The sequence below is a fragment of the Microcaecilia unicolor genome, chromosome 2, assembly GCF_901765095.1.
Source record: "Microcaecilia unicolor chromosome 2, aMicUni1.1, whole genome shotgun sequence".
In the NCBI taxonomy this organism is placed as follows: domain Eukaryota; kingdom Metazoa; phylum Chordata; class Amphibia; order Gymnophiona; family Siphonopidae; genus Microcaecilia; species Microcaecilia unicolor.
In genome coordinates, this window is record NC_044032.1 from 355521772 (window position 1) to 355544325 (window position 22554).

At 45.9% G+C, this 22554-nt stretch overlaps 1 protein-coding gene across 3 annotated transcripts in view; it reads left to right on the plus strand.

Annotated features, from left to right (window-relative positions):
* The window catches only part of UBXN8 (UBX domain protein 8), a 132945-nt gene that overhangs the window by 21407 nt on the left and 88984 nt on the right, over positions 1–22554 (plus strand). For all 3 annotated transcript variants that reach the window (XM_030194491.1, XM_030194492.1, XM_030194493.1), the window contains one exon: positions 7786–7908. In XM_030194491.1, the coding sequence (XP_030050351.1) occupies positions 7786–7908 (123 nt within the window). The remainder of the gene's footprint in view (positions 1–7785; positions 7909–22554) is intronic.

The window sequence follows — 22554 nt, forward strand, 5'->3', positions numbered from 1 at the left end:
AGTGGCCCAAGGGCTCACGAACTTCAGTTCCGCCTCGAGAACCTGATAGAATGCCAAGGCCCTTGAGAACGCGACAGTTAGTGATGATAGAACTGTTCATCTTATGTTATTTTTCCATAGGGTTCTATGGCAGATAACACACTTGATAAATGGTGTTAGAACATGTTAACTGTCAGTAAATGACCCCCTTAGTGTCTCAGGTGCCATCCAGATGCCCACCACAGAGGAGAATGTACAAATGTGTATCTGACATTGCCACACAAGGGAGGAAAAGAGTTCCTATCAAAGGGTCTTTCCAGAGATTTAGTGCATATTTCCCATTGCTAATGGCTGAGAAAAGATAAACCTCCAACTCTTTGACACTACTACTACTACTACTTATTTCTATAGTGTAGATAAGAACCTGCTGGTCCACAGCTCAGAGCCCTTTTCCTCTGTTGTCCCACTTCCTTAGGGATCTTTCAACTCAAAACCCGGTTCCCTGGGGAGACAGGCTGTTTCCAGCACCTTTCAATTTACAGCAAGGCTTTTAAACACAGTTCCACTTGCAGCAGGGCCTTTCCAAACACAGCCCTAAATATAGCCTGGCTTTTCAAACACCGTCTCAAAAAGTAGCAAGGCTTTTAAACACAGTTCCACTTGCAGCAGGGCTTTTCCAAACACAGCCCTAAATGTAGCCTGGCTTTCCAAACACAGTTTCAAAAAGTAGCAAGGCTTTTAAACACAGTTCCACTTGCAGCAGGGCTTTTCCAAACACAGCCCTAAATGTAGCCAGGCTTTTCCAACACAGTATCACAAAGTAGCAAGGCTTTTAAACACAGTTCCACTTGCAGCAGGGCCTTTCCAAACACAGCCCTAAATGTAGCCTGGCTTTTCAAACACAGTCTCAAAAGTAGCAAGGCCTTTAAACACAGTTCCACTTGCAGCAGGGCTTTTCCAAACACAGCCCTAAATGTAGCCTGGCTTTCCAAACACAGTTTCAAAAAGTAGCAAGGCTTTTAAACACAGTTCCACTTGCAGCAGGGCTTTGCGCGGGCTCAAAGCCTCCGGGTCCCTCCCTCTTGGTCAGCCTATTCTCCTGACCTCCTCCCGCTTGACCCGGACAGCCCCCTATACCTCCTGCTCCGACTGAGTCAGAGCCAACAGCTCCATCGGTTCCTCAGGGACCTCCTCTGGCTCTCCTTGTTCCATTGCCTCGGGCTTCTCTCCTCCTCTCTCCTCTGGAGCCCAGTCCATTTTCTCCTCTCCTCTCCCCTCCTCCAGCTGATTCCCTTTTCCCTCATTAACCGGGTTCTGGGGTTGTTCTTTCTCCACCACCACCTTTTCCACCAGGGTAGGGCTTCAGCTTTCTCCCTTTTTGGTTGGCCCCCTTTTGGAGCCTCTGGGAGGTGCACCCTATTTCTCCCCCTTACCAGGTGCTCTCCTGGGGCTTTCTGGGACTTGTAGTGTTCTACTCTTATGTTCCTTTTGGGCAGGATCGGAACCCCCACCGTGTCTTCTTTCCCTTTTTGGTAGCTGGGGTTCCTCCCCCTCCCCTTTCTTTCTCCAGACTCCTTACCATACTCCTTACATACCCCCCCCCCCTTAAGCTTTCACTCCCCCCCCCCCCCCCCCCCGTTTTCCCTTTTCCTCTGTGTCGTCCCCTACCCGGGATAGGGCGTCCACATTCGCCAAACACTTCCCCGGACGATGCTCCACTGTGTACTGGAAGGGTTGCAAGGCTAAATACCAGCGCATCAGCCTTCCATTGTTGTTTTTCATTAAATTAAGCCACTTCAGTGGAGCATGATCCGTCACCAACTTGAAGGGTCGCCCTTCCAGATAGACTGTACATTCCTGCACCGCCCATCTTATGGCTAGACACTCCTTCTCTATGGTGGAATAATGGGTCTCATGCGGTAGGAGTTTTCGGCTTAGATACAGAACAGGGTGCTCTGCCTCTTCGTGTTCTTGAGACAGCACCGCCCCTAGCCCCCTACCCGAAGCATCGGTTTGCAGGATAAAAGGTTTTCTGAAATCTACTGCCTTCAATACCGGTTCCTGGCACAGGGCATTCTGCATCTGCTCTAGGGCCCGTAACTCCTCCTCCCCCCATCTCAGCTGATCGGGGTTCTTACCCTTCAACATATCGGTTAAGGGGGTAGCTATTTCGGAAAAGTGAGGGATGAATCACCTGTAATAGCCCACCATACCTAGGAATCGCCGCAACTGTTTTTTTCGGCTGGGCCTGGGAAATTCTTGGATGCTTTGAACTTTGTTCAATAAAGGCCGCACCTCTCCTCGGCCTACGTTATAGCCTAAGTACTTGACCCTATATTGGGCAAAGCAACACTTTTTAGGGTTAAGGGTAAGACCCGCCTCCCGAAAAGCTTGCAGCACTGCCCCTACCTGCTTTAAATGGGTGTCCCAGTCCTCACTGTGGATTACCACATCATCCATATACGCTGCCGCATAGGTCTGATGTGGTCTGAGGACTTGGTCAAGCAAGCGTTGACAGCTGGCCGCAGCTGAATTGAGGCCAAAAGGCAGCCTTTTAAATTGGAATAAGCCCATGGGGGTACTAAAAGCGGTTTTTGCTTGGGCCTCGTGAGACAGGGGGATTTGCCAGTACCCTTTTGTTAAATCGAGAGTAGTCAGATACTGGGCAGCTCCCAACCGGTCCACTAGCTCCTCTATATGCGGCATAGGATAATCATCCGTTTGGGAGATCGTATTAAGTTGCCTGAAATCAATACAAAATCTCCATTCACCTTCAGGCTTAGGTACTAACACTACCGGGCTGGACCAAGGACTATGGGACTCCTCAATTACCCCAAAGTCTAACATTTCTTGTACTTGGGTAATGACTTCCCTCCTTTTCATCGGGGAGAGTCTATAGGGCCTTTGCCTTACGATCTTCCCCGGCTCGGTGATTATCTCGTGCTCTACTAAGTGGGTATTCCCCGGACAGGCCGTCAACACATCCTTAAAGCGCTCTAAGAGCCTTCCTATTTCCTTCCTTTTCTCCTGGGGTAACTGGGGATTAACTCCGGGCTCGCCGTGCTTAAAAATCTCCCTTATTTGGGGCCCTAACTCCTCGCCCCCCCCTTTCTTCCTCACAGGTTTGATACCCCACCCTAGCTACCCAGGGTTTCATTAAATTAACGTGAAATGTTTGTACTCTACCCCTCTCATTCGCCACCTCATAGGTGAGGGGACCGAGTCTCCTCCTTACCACCCAAGGTCCTTTCCACCGGGAGGAAAACCTATGTGGGTCTTCCGAAATTAATATCAGGACCCTGTCCCCTGGGGAAAACTCCCTTCCCCGGGTCCCTTTGTCATAATACCCCTTCTGTTGTTCTTGGCTATGTTCTAGTTGGTCTTGGGCATATTCTTGTATCCTGTCTAACCGGCCCCTTAGATCCTGTAAATACTCCACCACGGTTTTATCGGTTGTTTCGGGGGGCACCCAGTGCTCCTGCACTATATCTAACATACCCCTGGGCCGCCTCCCAAACATTAATTCAAAAGGAGAAACCCCTAAGGAGGCTTGCACCTTTTCCCGGTAGGCGTACAACACGAATGGTAAAAGCTGGTCCCACCCGGTCCTGTCCGCCCCCAAGGCTTTTTTTAGCATGCCCTTTAAGGTCCGGTTAAAGCGTTCCACCATCCCATTTGTTTGGGGATGGTAAGCCGCCGTGCGTATATGTTTTATTCCAAAGGCCTCCCATACCTGCCTCAATGTCTGCGACATAAAATTGGACCCCCGGTCGGTCAATACTTCTTGGGGGAACCCTACCTCGCAAAAAAGTTTTATGAGCTCCCTAGCGATATTCCTCGCCGAAATATTCCTTAAGGGCAGGGCCCATGGATATCGGGTGGCCATGTCCATCACCACTAACACGTAGAGGAACCCTCTCTGTGACCTTGTCACCGGCCCCACGATATCCATGGCCATTCTCCTCCCAGGTTGGTCTACCCTAGGCAGCGGCATTAAAGGGGCTTTTGGAGGGAATCTGTCTGATACCTTTTGACAGTTGGGACAGGATTTACAGTATCTTTCCACCTCCCCATAAATCCCTGGCCAATAAAATCGGGCCAATATTTGGTTTAGTGTAGCTTGGGAGCCCTTATGCCCCCCCCAGGGGATGATCATGGGCCAGCCTTACCACCAGAGAACGGAACGCCCGGGGTACCACTAGCTGTTTCCCTCCCCCCGAGTTCTCCCAGCTAGGCACCTTCCTATACAATATATTCCCGTCCACCATGAACCCGGAGGCTGCCTGGCCTTCCCCCTGGTGGGCCCTCTCCCACGCATACTCCAGAGTAGGGTCTGTGGCCTGCTCTCGGTGAAATTGGGGAAACTGTTCCCTCAATTCCTCCGGGGCCACCGGCAGGTAACTTTCCCTCTGTACCCTCTGAAGAGCCTCCCTTCTATCCTTCTGTTCCTTTCTTTTCAAGGATTTTCCTTTCCTTTCTCGGCCTGGGTCTCCTAGGACCTCGCCTTGAAAAGGGAAAACACCCCCGAGGTCCTCCCCGCCCCCATCTGCCTCACGGCTAGACTGAGCCCTGGTGGTAACCAACACTTTTTTTTCTCCCATACATTCCATAAACTGGGGCCAATCCCTTCCTAAGATCATATCTTGAGGTAATTTGGGCAGAATAGCAACCGCCAGCTTTATGTCCCCTAGGGGTCCCTGTAAGTTGACCCTGTGGAGGGCATAAGGCGTCTTAGCCCCATGAATACATTGTATGGCCACTTTTCCTTCATAGATCTCCCTCCCCGGGGGTCTCCTCCTCCGTATCTGTTCCCAGAGCCCTCTAGAGATCATGGATTGATCTGCGCCTGAGTCTAACATTGCCGTAATGGGTACCCCCTCTACCTTAACCTGAGTCAGGTACCGGGGCATACCCCCTTTTTCCAGACGCGAGATCCAACCCTCCCGCCACTGGCAATCCTTTTTTAAATGTCCAGCTCTACCACACTTAAAACACACCCTGGTCCCAAAAGGGGCAGCCTTCTTACTCGGGCCTGCAACTACCTCGGGCTTCCTACCCCAAGTCGGGGTCTCGGGCTTGATGAGGGAAACTTTGAGGGGCCCCTCTTTCTCTACCACCCTGGCTTTTCCTCCTTCCAGCCCTGGGGTACCCCACTGCTGGGCCTCGAGGTAGCACTCCAACCCAGCCGTCACCCCCTCCACCGTCTTACAGCCCCTCTTTATTAATTCAGCCCTAATTCCTTCGGGAAGACCCTGAAGGAATTGCTCCACCACCAACTCCTGCAATACCTCTTGCAGGCTATGTTGCTCGGGCTCCAGCCATTTTTTCACTAAATCCATAAGTTTATTGGCTACGGCTCTAGGGGGGGTCCCCTTTTCCCATTTTGTGGCTCTAAACTTGCGTCTGTAAGCTTGGGTACTGAGACCATATCTGTCTTTAATAGCCTCTTTCAGTCTTGCATAATTGGCAGCATCTACAGGAGATAAATCCCTAAAGGCTGCCAATGCCTCCCCTGACAAAGAAGGCACTAACCTCATAGCCCATTGCTCTCCTGGCCACCCCGCCGCCTCAGCCACCCTCTCAAATGCCGTCAAAAAATCGTCCACATTATCTTGTTCTGACAATTTTCCCCAGTTAAGTGAATGTAGGGATACAGGTCCTACCGCTCCTCCTGCTCCGCTCCCTTGTCCATTAGTTCCAGCTCCCTCCTCACGGGAAGTAGTAGCCCCTCTCTGAAAAAAATCCTGCAGCATGTGCAGTACGGGTTGCTGTTGATCGCGAGCGGCGGTCAAGGAGTCTTCGACTATTTTGGCGGTCAGCTCCTGTTGTTTTTGAAATTGCAGAGTCATCCATCCGAAGATCTCCTTGGGGTCCATCTCGAGGCCGGCACCACCACCTGGGGAAAAAAACACAGAGAAACACCTCCAAGGGCGATTACCCCTTTTTAGGTTGGGCTCTTTTTCTGACCCCTTTTTTATCTCCCCTCCCCCGTCCGGCCCGCTTACCGGAACCCCAGATGGGTCTGCGCCTTTCTCCGCGTTGGCCCTCCCGAGGGGCTTCTCCCTCCGTCTGATCCCAGTCTCCTCTCTAACGACAGGTCCTGCAGAAAGATCCCACCACTGCCACCATTTGTAGATAAGAACCTGCTGGTCCTCAGCTCAGAGCCCTTTTCCTCTGTTGTCCCACTTCCTTAGGGATCTTTCAACTCAAAACCCGGTTCCCTGGGGAGACAGGCTGTTTCCAGCACCTTTCAATTTACAGCAAGGCTTTTAAACACAGTTCCACTTGCAGCAGGGCCTTTCCAAACACAGCCCTAAATATAGCCTGGCTTTTCAAACACCGTCTCAAAAAGTAGCAAGGCTTTTAAACACAGTTCCACTTGCAGCAGGGCTTTTCCAAACACAGCCCTAAATGTAGCCTGGCTTTCCAAACACAGTTTCAAAAAGTAGCAAGGCTTTTAAACACAGTTCCACTTGCAGCAGGGCTTTTCCAAACACAGCCCTAAATGTAGCCAGGCTTTTCCAACACAGTATCACAAAGTAGCAAGGCTTTTAAACACAGTTCCACTTGCAGCAGGGCTTTTCCAAACACAGCCCTAAATGTAGCCTGGCTTTTCAAACACAGTCTCAAAAAGTAGCAAGGCCTTTAAACACAGTTCCACTTGCAGCAGGGCTTTTCCAAACACAGCCCTAAATGTAGCCTGGCTTTCCAAACACAGTTTCAAAAAGTAGCAAGGCTTTTAAACACAGTTCCACTTGCAGCAGGGCTTTGCGCGGGCTCAAAGCCTCCGGGTCCCTCCCTCTTGGTCAGCCTATTCTCCTGACCTCCTCCCGCTTGACCCGGACAGCCCCCTATACCTCCTGCTCCGACTGAGTCAGAGCCAACAGCTCCATCGGTTCCTCAGGGACCTCCTCTGGCTCTCCTTGTTCCATTGCCTCGGGCTCCTCTCCTCCTCTCTCCTCTGGAGCCCAGTCCATTTTCTCCTCTCCTCTCCCCTCCTCCAGCTGATTCCCTTTTCCCTCATTAACCGGGTTCTGGGGTTGTTCTTTCTCCGCCCCTTTTTTCCACCACCACCTTTTCCACCAGGGTAGGGCTTCAGCTTTCTCCCTTTTTGGTTGGCCCCCTTTTGGAGCCTCTGGGAGGTGCACCCTATTTCTCCCCCTTACCAGGTGCTCTCCTGGGGCTTTCTGGGACTTGTAGTGTTCTACTCTTATGTCCCTTTTGGGCAGGATCGGAACCCCCCACCGTGTCTTCTTTCCCTTTTTGGTAGCTGGGGTTCCTCCCCCTCCCCTTTCTTTCTCCAGACTCCTTACCATACTCCTTACAATAGTGCTACTAGACGTACGCAGCGCTGTACACTTGAATACCACCTAGGGATCCCTAACTACCCAGAAGATGGTCATTCTATAAGGTCTGTAGATTCAGGGGTTCTTTTACAAAGGCACAGTAGCATTTTTAGCGTGTGCTAAATGCTAGAGACGCCCATAGGAATATATGAGCGTCTCTAACGTTTAGCGCATGCTTATTTTTAGCACACACTAAAAATGCTACCGCACCTTTATAAAAGGCCTACTCAGGTAATTATGTGGGTTATACCAACAATGTGTGTGCAGGGAAGGGAAAGAGACTGCTAATTAGATTGTAAGCTCTGTTGAGCAGGGACTGTCTCTTCATGTTCAAATGTACAGCGCTGCGTATGTCTAGTAGCACTATAGAAATGATAAGTAATAGTAGTTTAGAGAGGGGGAGGTAAAAATTTCTGTCTAGAGGAACTAAATTAGTAACTGAGCCTATGTTTGTTAACAGACCAGTTACTACTTGGAAAATGTTATAAAGCCACGTGAAGAAATGAAACTTAGGAAGCAGGAAGAACACTTTTACCAAATGACAGGACAAAACTGGAAGTTAACACAAGGCCAGAGGCTTGGGGTAAGTGTGTTGTGCATTTCTTATTAATATACCTTAAGTGTGTAGCTTGCTTTAGTGTCATCATTTTATAGAATTATTTTTAATGGTGTAAATTGCCTCAGTGTGCACAAAGATTATATTTTCTAGTGTATCCCTGGGTTCAAATGTCCTGCCTTTGTTTGACCCCTGATGCAGGCTTTGATGCCGAAACACGGCCATGTCGGGTTGTCATTTTATTACCAATAAAGTTTTTTGGATTTCCTCCTCAACTCGTCCTCACTTTTTAAAGTAATAACCGTAGCAAAAGTATATACAAGAGTCTCTCCAGCAATTCACCTCTGTATTTCTTTGGTTCGTTACTTCTATAGACTTCTATGCCCTACCGCTGAGGCTGGCAGGGTGCAGATAGGATTAGCAATTCCCTTAACACAATTATCAGTGGCTCAGTGTGTGTTCTAGCAAAAAAGGTGCCAGTACTCAAATGCCAGGCCACCCTTCAGGGGTGGGGTGATCACTGAGGGATCCACCTCACAATAGCCAGGCACCCTGCAACCAGTCACAGAATCTATTAAAAAGCAGAATTGGTGTGTAGAGCCTGAGCTCTTTTACTATAACTTGGGGACCATGAGTCCATTTTAGCAGACAATGGAAAAGGTGCTGGTACTCAGTACCCCCAAGTACCCCCTCAAAAAAAAGCCCTGATCAGTGGTATCAAGTAGTTAACACTTACAGTTGATTGAAACCTAGGGAAACTGAGGTGCAAATGGTATTTTCTGACTAGCTTTCCTTTAGTTGTGCTGAAACCCACAGACTCTCCTGCAGAAGGATAATCTCTCTGTAATCCTTCTGCCTTGGGATGTTTTTATTTCTGAACCACAAGGTTTGTGGTCCAGTGCCTGGTTGGAACTCACAGCAATAGTTGGTCTCCTTTTTCTGCTTGCTTTGAAACTAAAATAGAGGGGGTGTAGAGGGGTCTTCAATCCCTCTAGGGATCCAGACAGGGCAGTGGGTCTGACATCTGCACACCTCAGTATATCTGCTTATATTAAATCTTGTGCTGGTCTGGGTGACACAAATAACAGGCTTTCTAGCCAGGTACTATGCTGGTAAGGCAGGCTGGGAGGTTTTCCCTAACTATGGTTTTGTCAGAGGCAGGAGATTGAATCCAAGACATGGTTTCAACAGGAGAAGTCCCAGCTTTATAGCCAGAGGAGCATTCTGCCTGCCACCAGAGCCTCCCACTGATTATGCTGGTCACTCCTTCTGTTCTTCCTGCATATTCTATCCCTTTCTGGAAAGTCATGAAGTTATAAAATTTAGCTGAAGGGCACCAGTCTGCCTGCTTACAAATGATGTCAGCCAGAGGGTTTTATTCTGTTACTGAATTATAGTAGAAGCACTGAAGATTCAGTTTGAGTTAGAGAGTCATAATTCCCAAACCACACAATATTAGTCTTTTGTTTGTTTAGCTGCAAAAAATTAGCACTAGCCCATAAATCAAATTGATATTTTCCTTCAGCACTGATAACGTTTTATCAAAGGTATCTAAAACAGGACATAGCAAAAAAAATATCTGTATAAGTCATTATTTGCATTCCAAGAGAAGGTACAAAAAAACTCAGATTGTGAGCCCTAGTAGCACTATAGAAATGATTTAGTAGTAGTATATCCAGGCACCTCATATTTTTAAGAAAAATATACTAGGCCAGCAGTCTTGATAGGGTAGTCAGGGGGGGAGATATATGCCCCCACTTCATTTTGCCGGTTTCTCTGCTTCCCCCCAAAGTGTTATGATCTTTTTTTCCCTTTTCCCTATTCTCTCTCCTTCCTACAGCCCATCCCCACCAGTAAGTTTCTTTATCTTCCCAGTCTGCCCATACCACTCTTACCCCCCTCACCTGCTTTGGATGGCTGTGGATTTTTATCTCTGTTCTAGCCTCTCCCTGGCTTGTCTACTTTCTCCAAGCAACTAGGTAGTAATTCCCAATTACAGGAAATTGTCATACTAGGCTTCTACCAAATCCCTTGCCCTCTACCCCTTACACTGATCTTTCCTCTGTGAACCACTTTTTCCACCTGCACACTGTGCCCAGTGGCTTCCTCCAGTCTCCTCCTGCACCTACCTCCTTCCTCTTTCCTCCCCCCAATAGACCAAAATGGCACCAGCTCCAACAGCAGTAAGATGATTATAGTGTAATTACAAAAATGCATGGGGGTAATCTGCATAGAGCAGCAGTTATACCCCTAAACACCCTGCTAAGCATAGTGGATGTGGTCCATTTCAGTCTTGATCTGTCATTTCCTGTTACTGTGTAATTCCACTTTCTTCCCCCACCCCAACTCTGTCTGCCATTCTCTCATTCCCCATTAGCCTGCCTCTGCCCATTCTCTCATTCCCCAGTCTCTCTTTCTCCTCTGCCCAATCTGTTCCCTTCTGTCTCTCACTCCCACTCTCAACCCTCTTAATAGCCCAGGAATTCTTAACCCCCTCCTCGGGACACATCCAGCCAGTCAGGTTTTTAGGAGAATCCCTGCAGTAGCCCTATTCTCCTACTGTTTGACCACACTTAAATTATTTTCTTTTCTTCTCTACCCATCTCCTACCTGTGGTTATCTCTGAATCTCTCCTTCTGACAACAGGGAATATACTGAGAGTCTCTGCTCCTCTTTTCTACTCCCTTTCATCTTTTGTCCTCTTCTCTTTCCCTCCTTTTGCCCTGATTTTTTCCCCATCTCTCCCTTTCCTTCTTCTTCTGCTTCCCCCATCCTCTTCATTGCCATTGATCTCCCCTCCTCTTTTCCTCTGACTTCCCTCATCCATCTCTTTCTCCCCATTATTTCACCCTGTTTCTTCATTCCTTCCAGTCTTATTTCTGTTCTCCCCTGTCCGTCCTTTGCTTCCTCCTTTTACCTCGCATACATGCAGATCCAGAAGCACGGGACTCGGAGCATGCCCATAGTTCCTTCCTCCTATTGTACACATCCACTTTATGGTGAAGTATTTGTTATTATTAGTTCAAACAACAAGAAAAACATTGTGAAATGCACAAGAAGATAAACAAAATCCCAAAATACCCCTAATCCCAACCCTCCCCCGTAAACTCTCCTCTTTCCATAACCCCCCCCCCCTTATTCCCCATGACTAAAGTCCAAAGAGCAGACCCACCAACATGCGCCCCACAGCTATAACACTCAAAATATTAGTAAGCCAGGTTAAATCTCTAAAGTTCTCAGAACAGGTCGCACTCGGAGAGGGTGTGAAGATGATGCGTAGAAACTTTTTCCATGCCCTGGTAGTTTTAAACTCCATGGACAAAGTTCCATGTTAAGTAGTTCATACATTTGATTACTTATCAGCATTGGAGGGTCTGAGCGATCATTTGGCAATCAAAGTTGCCTTGTGGAGGAATAACACAGAGACTTGCGTACCCTCCACAACAGTTGACATATCCAACAGACTCATCTGGGGAGTGGCTGTCCAGCTTCTATTACAGAGGTTACTATGAGCCCAGACCTCTGTCCAAAACATGGTGCTCTAACCACTAGGCTACTCCTCCACTCTGTTCCATAAGTGAGAGATCAAAGGATTGAAGGGACCAGAGAGAAAACCCAGTCATACTCAGCACCCTATACAGTAAGAATTAACTTCTTTCCTGGTGCCAGGTGGTACCTGGTATCTCTGGACAACTCGAAACAGTCCAATTCAAAGTCTCCAGATTCCCATCCACCAACACTGGTAAAGAACCAGTTCTTATAGCATTATAAGAAAGTATTTATTGTATCAGCATTGAGAGACAGGGATTCAGCAATCAGATTCTCTGTCTGAACTACAAAGCTTTGTGCTGTACCTTATATAGTGTTACAATACTGGGATTTCCATGAGTACAATCCAGGATAATACATGCATGGCTCATTCGTGCATACACATATACTGATTAATAACATAACACTTGATAATCTTGCTAACTGCCTCTCACTAATGATACAAGCCAGACGTGCTTAGTTTGCAAAAGTCAGTCAAAGGGTAGCTTGAGTAGGACAATACCTGGCCCCTCATGTGTTCACACACTTTTTGAGGAAAACAAATTCTGCCCAAAACCTGCATGATAGGACTATACTATATGCCAGGTATTTTACATAAGACACATCCCTGTAATTTAAATAACTTCTATGTGACCATCTCATTTTGTTTCTACACAGACCCCTTTCTGTATGCCTGTAGTGGCCTTCAGTGTTAATCACTGAGTACTTGCTACTACACTCTCCCACATCTACTATAATAAAACTCACCCTCAACATTCTGAAGACAACGTTCTGAAGTCACTCAGTCACTCACTGAAGGGTTCATGGATTCATGGTGGTGAAGCCAGAACACTGACCATGTCTCTCTGCCCCGCCCTCGCATGACGGACCAATCAGAAAAAAACACCCTCAACATTCTGAAACACAAAGGACCATCACAACACTGTTCCCAGGCAACACTAGGCAACGTAAGACGGACCAATCAGAGGAAACTACATGACAATAAGGGAGGAGCATTCCCCAGCAGAATGGCTCATTATCTGTGCAGCACGGAGAGCACAGAACCACCGCTGGAACGAGAGAAGAATATTCCTGCTGTGGGTTTGTGCAAAAATAGACCAGGGGAGGGGGGGAGGGGGACATTTTTAAATGCCTAATGCCAGTACTGAAGACTGCCAGAGGGCCTATTGCACAGACTATATTTGGAATCGCTTGACATGGAGTCAGAGGAGCCGGAAAACAACGTGCCCGTCACCATCTGGGACAAGGACAAGCTGCGGCCCAGCTGGAAGGATTACCCGCGACCCACCCAGCAGCAAACAGCGACCAAGGAAGGGGGATTCCCTGCCTAGGAATCGCTGGAGACTGGCTGCCAAACTAATGAAACAACCGAACACCGACGCACCACCTCCATCATTAGAAAGGCATCCACTCTTTCTTCAACAGAAATGCAAACTAATAATACAAAACAAACAAAGAATACATGGTTTCTCAAGCGGCTTCAGGTAACTCCCCACCCCCTTCCTCTTCCCCTTTTGCCGAAGCGGCCAAGGACGTGCCCAACCATCCCCAGCCTCAGGCAAGCTGTCTCCCACCTCGAGGATTCCCCAAGCACCCGGAAAAAGACGGCGCTGATTCCTGCAGCGCATAAATGTTCCAGCATTCCCCTGCAGCTGGCCTGAAATGGACCAAACATACCGGATCACCCCCCGACGGCCCGAGACCGTGCTCTTCTCCCTTCCGCCAACTTAAAACAACCATCCCCGTCCTCAGGCAAGCCGTCACCCACCTCCAGGATGCCCAGAACCCCAGCCCAATAGAAAAAGATGGCGCTGCTTCCAACAGCACATTTCTCTTCCAGCATTCCCCTACAGCAGCCCTGAAACGGCCAAAAAATACCGACAGACAAAGAACGTGCTCCTCAACCTTCCGCCCATCTAAAACAACACTGCTGCCTCAGCACAACACAAAAAAAAAAAACATGGAAAAAAAAAACAACACTCAACAAAGGCTGACACCCCCTACAACCACATTTACATTTCACCAACAGAAAGACCCCCCTCCACAAACCTCCTTGACAGACAAAACCACACACACATAATACAACAGAAACACACCCTCAAAGCCACACACCAATCCAACCCACTTTGCCAGCACAGCACATCCCCCAACCCCCAAGCAAAAAACAAAACAAAACAAAAAAAGACACACATCAACAACCTGCACACACACCGCACCCTCACACACTCACACACACATACACACACATACACACACACACACACACACACACACACACACAAAATAACTCTGTGACACATACACACACACACACACACAAAAAAAAACCACATGCTAGCGCCCGTTTCATTGGTTTCGGAAACGGGCCTTTTTTACTAGTCTTTCTATATTACACCGACTGACTGCACAATTTATAATAGCAGAAACACATAGGCCTTTGATTTCCTTCAGTTGCCAAATGGTCATCAAGCTGCAGATCTGCTGGTCTTTAGTTTATTGTGGTTACTAAACATGTTTGGAATACAGTATGTATTTTTTGTATAAGCTGTACCTAATGGTTAAAGTAACAGGCTAAGAACCAGGAAAGCCAGGGTTCACATCACACTGCCGCTAGCCAAGTCACGTAACTCCACTTCCGTAGATACAAACTTTATATTGTAAGCTCTACTGTATATGAATGTAACTTGAGAAAGGTGTGAGAAATCCAAAATCTAGTACCAGGCATTCTGTGAATTAATACAAAATCCTTCAAACATCACTCAGAACCTATAGAGCAATTCTACCATAACTAAATACCACTAACTTCCAGGAGTCACGCAACAAGGAACTACCAAGAAAAAGGCAGCACTGTAACTAATGCAGTGGACAGTAGAATATCGGTACACCTACTGGAAAACTAAAACTGGATTAATACAAATCAATCCTACACAGTGCTGGCAGAATACCTGGCCTTTTTCACATATGCAGAACACAGACCCTCACCAAGTATAGATTAAGTAACCACAAGCTAAAAATAGAAATATGTAGACAAATTGAAGACCCAAGAAGCCAGACTCTCCATGTAGTGCAGCACTAGTGAAAGAGAAATAGTAATTCATATCCCCTTGTACTGTGGAAAATATAAAGATGGCAGATGTATATTTAAAAAAACTGACATTCTACTTACTAAATAAATGAAATGAAAAAAAATGGGTAATAAGGAGATCTCTTTTATTGGACTAATATAGAGGCTCATTTTCAAAGCACATAGACTTACAAAGTTATGCCTATGTTTATTAAGGTGCGCTATAGGCGCGTTAGCGTTTTTAATGGTTAAATGGTTTATGCGCGTTAAACGCTAACATGCCCATAGAAATGTTTAGGCACGTTGGCATTTAATGTGCCTTAACTTTAAAGACACGTTAGAAATGCTAATGCACCTTAGTAAACATACCCCTTAAATAGGTGCTTTGAAAATGAGCACCTTAATACATTTCCCCCCAAATTCTATCAAAATCATGAAGTGTTACACATAGATTTGGGTATGCGCCCAATTTACGCATGCAATTTAATTAAATAAACCAATTAGCACAGATAATTGAGATTTTAAATTATTGGTGCTATTTGGATTTAATTAAAATTTACGTGCAGGTCCAAAAAAGGGGACCCGGCCAAGGGAGGATCATGGATGGATCGGGGGCATTTTTAAAATTTATGTGTGGGTAATTACACCAAGGTTTTCATTGGTGTAAATGGTCGCACTTAAATGTAGTTGCGGTTCTCAGTGCTAAACATTAACATTAATTGGAGGAGAACCATTACCAGTCTGTGTGCCTTGAGAATTAGGAGCAATAGAATACATTTTTTAGAGGGTGACCAAGACTGGGGTTCTCTGTTTCGACTGAAACCAAATCAGCTGAAAACAAAACTGAAAATGGCGCTTCTCCCGCCTGTGCAGAGAATGGGTCCTCCAGGCCCACCAGTTGCCACTGTCACCCCCCCCCCCCCCAAACCACAACCACTCTGCTTTCCCACCACCCAAAGACCCTCCATGTGCCTACCTTTAATGTTCTGGTGGTCTAGTGGTCTTTTTCAGGCAAGAGCGATCCCTAGTCACTCTTACCCCTGCTGGTTCTTCAGCCAAAATGGCTGCTGGGACTTTCCACGGGAGGTCCCAGAAGCCATTCTGAGATTGAAACAAATCTCAAAATTGCCAATGGGACCTCCTGCGGTAGGCTGAGGGGGCAAGAGTGAGTGGTCATTGCTCTTGCCTGGAAGAGGCCACTAGATTACCAGGGCATTTAAATGTGGCCCAGGGAAGACCTTCGTTTGGTCAGGCAGCCTGAGGGGAAGCTGCAGAGTGATCGGGGGGGGGGGGGGGGAGTTTCAGTTTGAATCGAAAATAAGATGATACCTTTTTTATTGGACATAACTTAATACATTTCTTGATTAGCTTTCGAAGGTTGCCCTTCTTCGTCAGATCGGAAATAAGCAAATGTGCTAGCTGACAGTGTATATAAGTGAAAACATTCAAGCATTACTATGACAGTCTGACAGGGTGGGAGGATGGGGGTGGGTCGGAGGTATGCATGGGAACATCAAAGCATATCATTGATATTCTAACAGGATGGGTGTGGATAATTGAGGGGTGGGGTGATCAACAGAGAAATACAGCTTTATGGTTTATAATGGGCTAGGAATCCCAGATCCTTGTTAAGTCCTTTCTGTTGGGTGTTAAAATATTCAATCATTCTGACTTCAAAGGTCTTACGTTCTTGTATGGTTTTAAAGTTACCTTTCAGGATTCTCACTGTGAAGTCACTGGTACAGTGTCCTGGTCCTGTATAATGTTGACCAACAGGCGTGGGAACCCTACTGGCACCAGTATTGTTCATGTGATGTCTATGTAAATTGAATCTTGTCTTAAGCATCTGGCCTGTTTCTCCAATATAGCATCCTTCGTTACATTTTTTACACTGAATGATATATACTACATTGGAAGATGAGCAAGTGAAAGATCCCTTTATGTTGAATATCTTTCCTTTGTGGGTAACTGTGGGGTCCTGTGAAATATTGTGGCATAGTTTGCAACTGGATAGATTACAGGGACGTGTGTCCTTCTGTTCCTTTTCAGTCTGTGATGGAAGTTTACTTCTGATTAGCTTGTGTTTTAAGTTGGGTGGTTGTCGGAAGGCCAGTACTGGTGGGGATGGGAATATCTCTTTCAGTAATTCATCCTCCTTGAGTATAGGTTGTAGATCTCTTATGATTTTCCTCAGTTTTTCCAGCTCTGGATTGTATGTCACTACAAGGGGAATTCTGTCTGTGGATTTTTTCTCCTTGTAGTGACATACAATCCAGAGCTGGAAAAACTGAGGAAAATCATAAGAGATCTACAACCTATACTCCAGGAGGATGAATTACTGAAAGAGATATTCCCATCCCCACCAGTACTGGCCTTCCGACAACCACCCAACTTAAAACACAAGCTAATCAGAAGTAAACTTCCATCACAGACTGAAAAGGAACAGAAGGACACACGTCCCTGTAATCTATCCAGTTGCAAACTATGCCACAATATTTCACAGGACCCCACAGTTACCCACAAAGGAAAGATATTCAACATAAAGGGATCTTTCACTTGCTCATCTTCCAATGTGGTATATATCATTCAGTGTAAAAAATGTAACGAAGGATGCTATATTGGAGAAACAGGCCAGATGCTTAAGACAAGATTCAATTTACATAGACATCACATGAACAATACTGGTGCCAGTAGGGTTCCCACGCCTGTTGGTCAACATTATACAGGACCAGGACACTGTACCAGTGACTTCACAGTGAGAATCCTGAAAGGTAACTTTAAAACCATACAAGAACGTAAGACCTTTGAAGTCAGAATGATTGAATATTTTAACACCCAACAGAAAGGACTTAACAAGGATCTGGGATTCCTAGCCCATTATAAACCATAAAGCTGTATTTCTCTGTTGATCACCCCACCCCTCAATTATCCACACCCATCCTGTTAGAATATCAATGATATGCTTTGATGTTCCCATGCATACCTCCGACCCACCCCCATCCTCCCACCCTGTCAGACTGTCATAGCAATGCTTGAATGTTTTCACTTATATACACTGTCAGCTAGCACATTTGCTTATTTCCGATCTGATGAAGAAGGGCAACCTTCGAAAGCTAATCAAGAAATATATTAAGTTATGTCCAATAAAAAAGGTATCATCTTATTTTCTTTTCCATGTTTTATTTTGTTTGATTTCTATTGATAACCTTAAGAGTGGACTAACACGGCTAGCACACTCCTCTAGTTTGAATCGAAAATGCACTGGCATCCTCTAACATTTTTGGCCGTAGGTACCAGCTTTTGATTATGTAACAACCTCAGGGGTGACCTTAGCTCTGATTAACAAGGGGGCTGCTACACAAAGAATGTGCATTCTTGTGGTTTTGAAACTTGACTAAGGAAAAAGTAGCCACAAATATTTGCACCTGCTCTTCTCTACAGTCCCTTCACTGCGAAACTACTGCATCTAATTTTCAAAATATACATCTGTGCATGTTATTCCCTCCCCAAAAGCTAACCCCGCCTCAGGAACTTCTCTACAAACACAGAAGAACAAAGGCACATGTTTCTGGTTTAGGGTGGTCACTTTTCAGACTGCCCAATATACATGTGTAAATAACCATTTACATAAATAAGTGGTCTTTTGAAAATTGCCCGCCAGCAACTGCACCCCAGTTCGTACGCTAAGACCAGCTGCTGCTTTTCTTGTGCTTAGTTAGCTTTTTCTTTTATTTATACTGGCCTACATGGTGCACAAGGAGCATTAAGAAGAGACAGCATAATTTGTGTTTCTGATGAAGCCAGCTGAATCATTCTGTAATGAGATGTTGTAGCCAGCCAAGTTTAGAACCTGTGTCATTTATCTTAGTGTGAAGACAACAAAATACTTTGAAAGGTCTTCTGAGATTCTTCTTTATAATACTGGTGAGTGACATTAGTCTATTCATAGTCTTGCATTTTTTGTTAGAATGATGGCAAAATAGCGTGATTGGTTAAGAAAAGCAGTCTCTGAAATCAAAAGAAAAGACAGGATCTTTAACATAGTGGATGATAATAAAGACTCCCCCACCCCTACCCCATACAAAACTATCCATGCCAATAATTTTTCACTGTTTCTAGTCTAGAAGAATATTATTCTATATTGTACCCAGATAACACTTGACCCTGGTCTTATGGGAGTAATTTAACAAAGGCATTTCCCGCTTAAAGATAGTTTTGCATGCAGAAAATGCCTTTTATGTAATTGTGCAGATGTTTATACCAGTATAAGTTTCCAAGTTCATTACACATTTAATATATTGCCAATCCGTTTACAATTTTGGTGGTTTACAAAGCAGAAATCAAAAAAAAGAAAGAGGATGAAAAGAATTTGTATTTACAGCCCCCTTTCATACAGAGAAACTTAAGTATGCGCACCAATAAGATAGTATATACAGTGCAATCTGTTTAAGTGCAAGGGTCTGTGAGTTCCATAGACTACATCTGCCAGACGGTAAAAACTGTCATAGCACTGACATCCAGTGGCCTCCAGATAGGTCCGCACGGTGTTGAGACTCTCCAGCGCTCTTGCAAAAATGACAGGAGGAGGTTGTTGAATTTTGTCAGCATATGCCTCGCTGCTCATTTCATCCTCTGTTTTATCATCAGCCGTTGTTGCCTGCATGTAGTCGCCTATCTCGACATCAGTGCTGTTGTCAGCTGTTTGTAGATCGTAATCAACAGCTACGTAGCGATGAAACTCCTCTTCAGTAACACCGGCTGGGATGTCAATAACCTGTTCATCTGACGCATTTGCAACAGCTGCATCTGTTTCGTCCCTCTCCACATCCTTAACAAAGCTTGCCCGCTTGTAGCAGTTCACAATGGTTGCCTTTGTAACATGATTCCAGGCTTCTTTCTGCATATGTAGGGAATCCAACAGTGATGGATTACGAGCCAGTTCAACAGCACGTTTATCTTTGCCAGTCTGGTCATCCATAATGCTCATCAGACGACGTAGCACAAGAGCCCGATAATGTTGTTTGAAATTGGCTATTATGCCCTGAACAATAGGTTGGATCAGAGAGGTAGTGTTTGATGGCAGGAAGACCACCTTGACGTTAGACAGCCTGACATCATCCCTGTGTGCAGCACAATTATCACAAAGCAGCAAAATCTGACGCTTTTGTGCCCGCATTCTAGTGTCTAACTTCTTTAGCCACTGCTTCCAAATTTCCCCAGTCATCCATGAATTTGCGTTTACCTCGTATGACACAGGAAGTTGCTTAACTTCCTTGAAACAACGGGGTTGTTTGCTCTTTCCAATGACAAGGGGTTCCAACTTCTCACTCCCATCCATATTGCAGCAAAGGAGGCTCGTCAGTTGGTCCTTCGATGTTTTACCTCCAGTAGTTTCGTCATGTTTGAATGCAAGTGTTCCATCAGGAATCGCTCACCAGTAGAGACCATTTTCGTCAGCATTGAAAATGTCACGAGGTGCAAACTCGTTCAAGATGGTAGGAAGAACTGAAACAACCCAATTTTCAGCACCAAAGTCATCAGCATCTTGTTTCTCACCATGCTGTTTCTTGAATTTTATGCTGTTCATCTCTTTCCATCTTTCCAACCATCCAACAGTGACTTTGAATTCAGTTAGTCCAAGACTTTCAGCTACCTGGTTAGCTTTCTCCATAAGCAGTGGACCGCTGACAGGAAACTGTCTGCTCCTGACTCGAGAAAAGCACCAAAGAAAAGTATCTTCTACCTCCTCAGCTTTTCCCACCCGTTTTCGTTTCCATTGTGGATTTGTATTGTTTTGTCAGTCTTCCAGAAGCTGGTCTTTCTGCTTCAAGACATGTGAAATTTGACTGGGATTGACACCATTTTCTTTAGCAATAGATGCTTGACTTTATTTGTTTTCTAATGTTTTAAGAACTTCTATTCGTTCAGCCAGTGTTAAAGTCTTACAGTTACGCGATGATGACGACCCCAGTGTATGCTCTAACAACATTCTTTCGCTTATTCTGCCTGTGGCAGTTAGAGGGGCGGTAAATTTGAAATCTCGTTGGTTGTCCCGCGCCAGCCTGGCTTCCATATTCCATGCGCGCGCTTATGCGGAGTCTTTCCTGCAGAGGAGCAATCTTGAACCATGCATATAAGCGAATCTTGCACTTATCAATGGTACGCTAAACCGAAGTTTGTCCCCATAGAAATTGATGGTGCCAAAAACAGGACCGAAGTACGGCATGCAGTTAAACAGAGCATGCGCTTATCCGACGTGCACTTAAATGGAGTGCAATGTATTTATGTGTAGAAGTTCCTAGGGGAGGAGTTTTGTGTGGAGTGGAAGCAGAGTTGCAGTGGATGTGTGTATTTTATTAAATTACATGGGTACACATATACAGAACATGTATCTGTTTACAACAGCTTCAGAGAATGTGTAAATTGTGGTGGGTGGTTGGGAGCCTGACTTATAAAGACACATGGAAGGGCATTTTCGATGTGATGTCCAAGTCCAATTGTAGACGTTTTGTTTAGAATGTCTAAAATTCTCATCCTGAACATAGCAATTTTCAAACCAGAAAAACATCTTTTTTTTGGTTGTTTTGAAAATTGCTATTTTTCAGATGTTTTTGTGCTGAGTACATATTTCTTTAGATACCATAAGTCCTAGAGAAAAATGCACTAAAAACAAGCCGTAGGGATGGCTGTGTGACACCATTCCTAGTAAAATTGCTGCGTACCACAATAAACTTCGCTTTTATTATACACTAGTAAAAGAAGCCCATTTCAGAGCAAATGAAACGGGCCCTAGCAGGTTTTCGTCGCCAACACCCTCCTCCTCCCTCCCTGGCCAACCCCTTGGTTGTTCTGCCATAGCTCCGCCCCCAACGTCATGACTTTTGATGCGAGGGCGGGGCCCGGAGCGATTTGTCACCCCCCCTGCCTCCCTCCCTGCCAACCCCTTCATTGTTCTGCCATTGCTCCGCCCTTGAGGGCGGGGCCCAGAGCGATTTCCCACCCACCCCCGCCTCCCTGCCTCCCTCCCTGCCAACCCCTTCGTTTTTCTGCCATTGCTCCGCCCTCAAGGGCGGGGCCTGGAGCGATTTTGGTGGCTTCACCACCACGAACCTTCGAACCTTTTTGAAGGAAGTCAGGGCTTGGCTTCACTGACGTCAGTGTCCTCAGAACGTTGAGGGTGAGTTTTATTATAGTAGATCTTCTTAGTCTTTGGGATCCTTGGTCGTCCTCCCACTTTCTGTACTCTTAAAATTGCTACACAGACATCCCAGCAGAGCAGAGGGGCAGCCTAGTGGTCAGTGCAGTGGACTTCACATAAAGGGACCCAGATACAAATCCCACCTTTATTTTGTATTGTGAGCTCTCCAGGAACACCTACAAACTTACTATACCTAACTGTATTCCACCGCAAAAGCCCTCGGGTTTACAGGTGTCTCCTATTTATAGGTTCAGTTGGTATTTTGTGGGTTTTGAAAAGCTCACAATTCACAAGTGTACTAGTTAGAGTGGGATATGGACCTGGGTCCACTACACTGAACACACCAGCTTGCTGCTCTAATAAAAATGGCCATAATACTCCTGCCGGAATTCTGCACCAAAAAAAAAAAATCAAAATTCTGCGCGCACAATTTGCAAATTCTGCAAGTTTACTTGTCATAATTTAACCAATTATTACAACCCCCATCCCTGTACACAGATACCATCCATCTTTTTTACAGGATGCAGGGAGGGGGAACCAGTCCCCTCCCTGTACCCACACATAGCATCCACCTTTTTACAGCTCCCTCTCTCCACAGCATCCACCTTTTTTACAGCCCCCTCCCTCCACAGCATCCACTTTTTCTTCACAGCCTCCTCCCTCCACAGCATCCTTTCTTATTTACAGCCCCCTCTCATCAACATCCACTTTTTTTACAGCTCCTTCCTTCCACATCATCCACCTTTTTCAGTCCCTCTCTCCCACCACCCTTTTTTTACAGTCACATCCACCTTTTTTTAAACCTTGCTGCCTCTCTCCCTGCACCCACATGCTATCCATATTTTTTTTCAGCTGCCCCTGC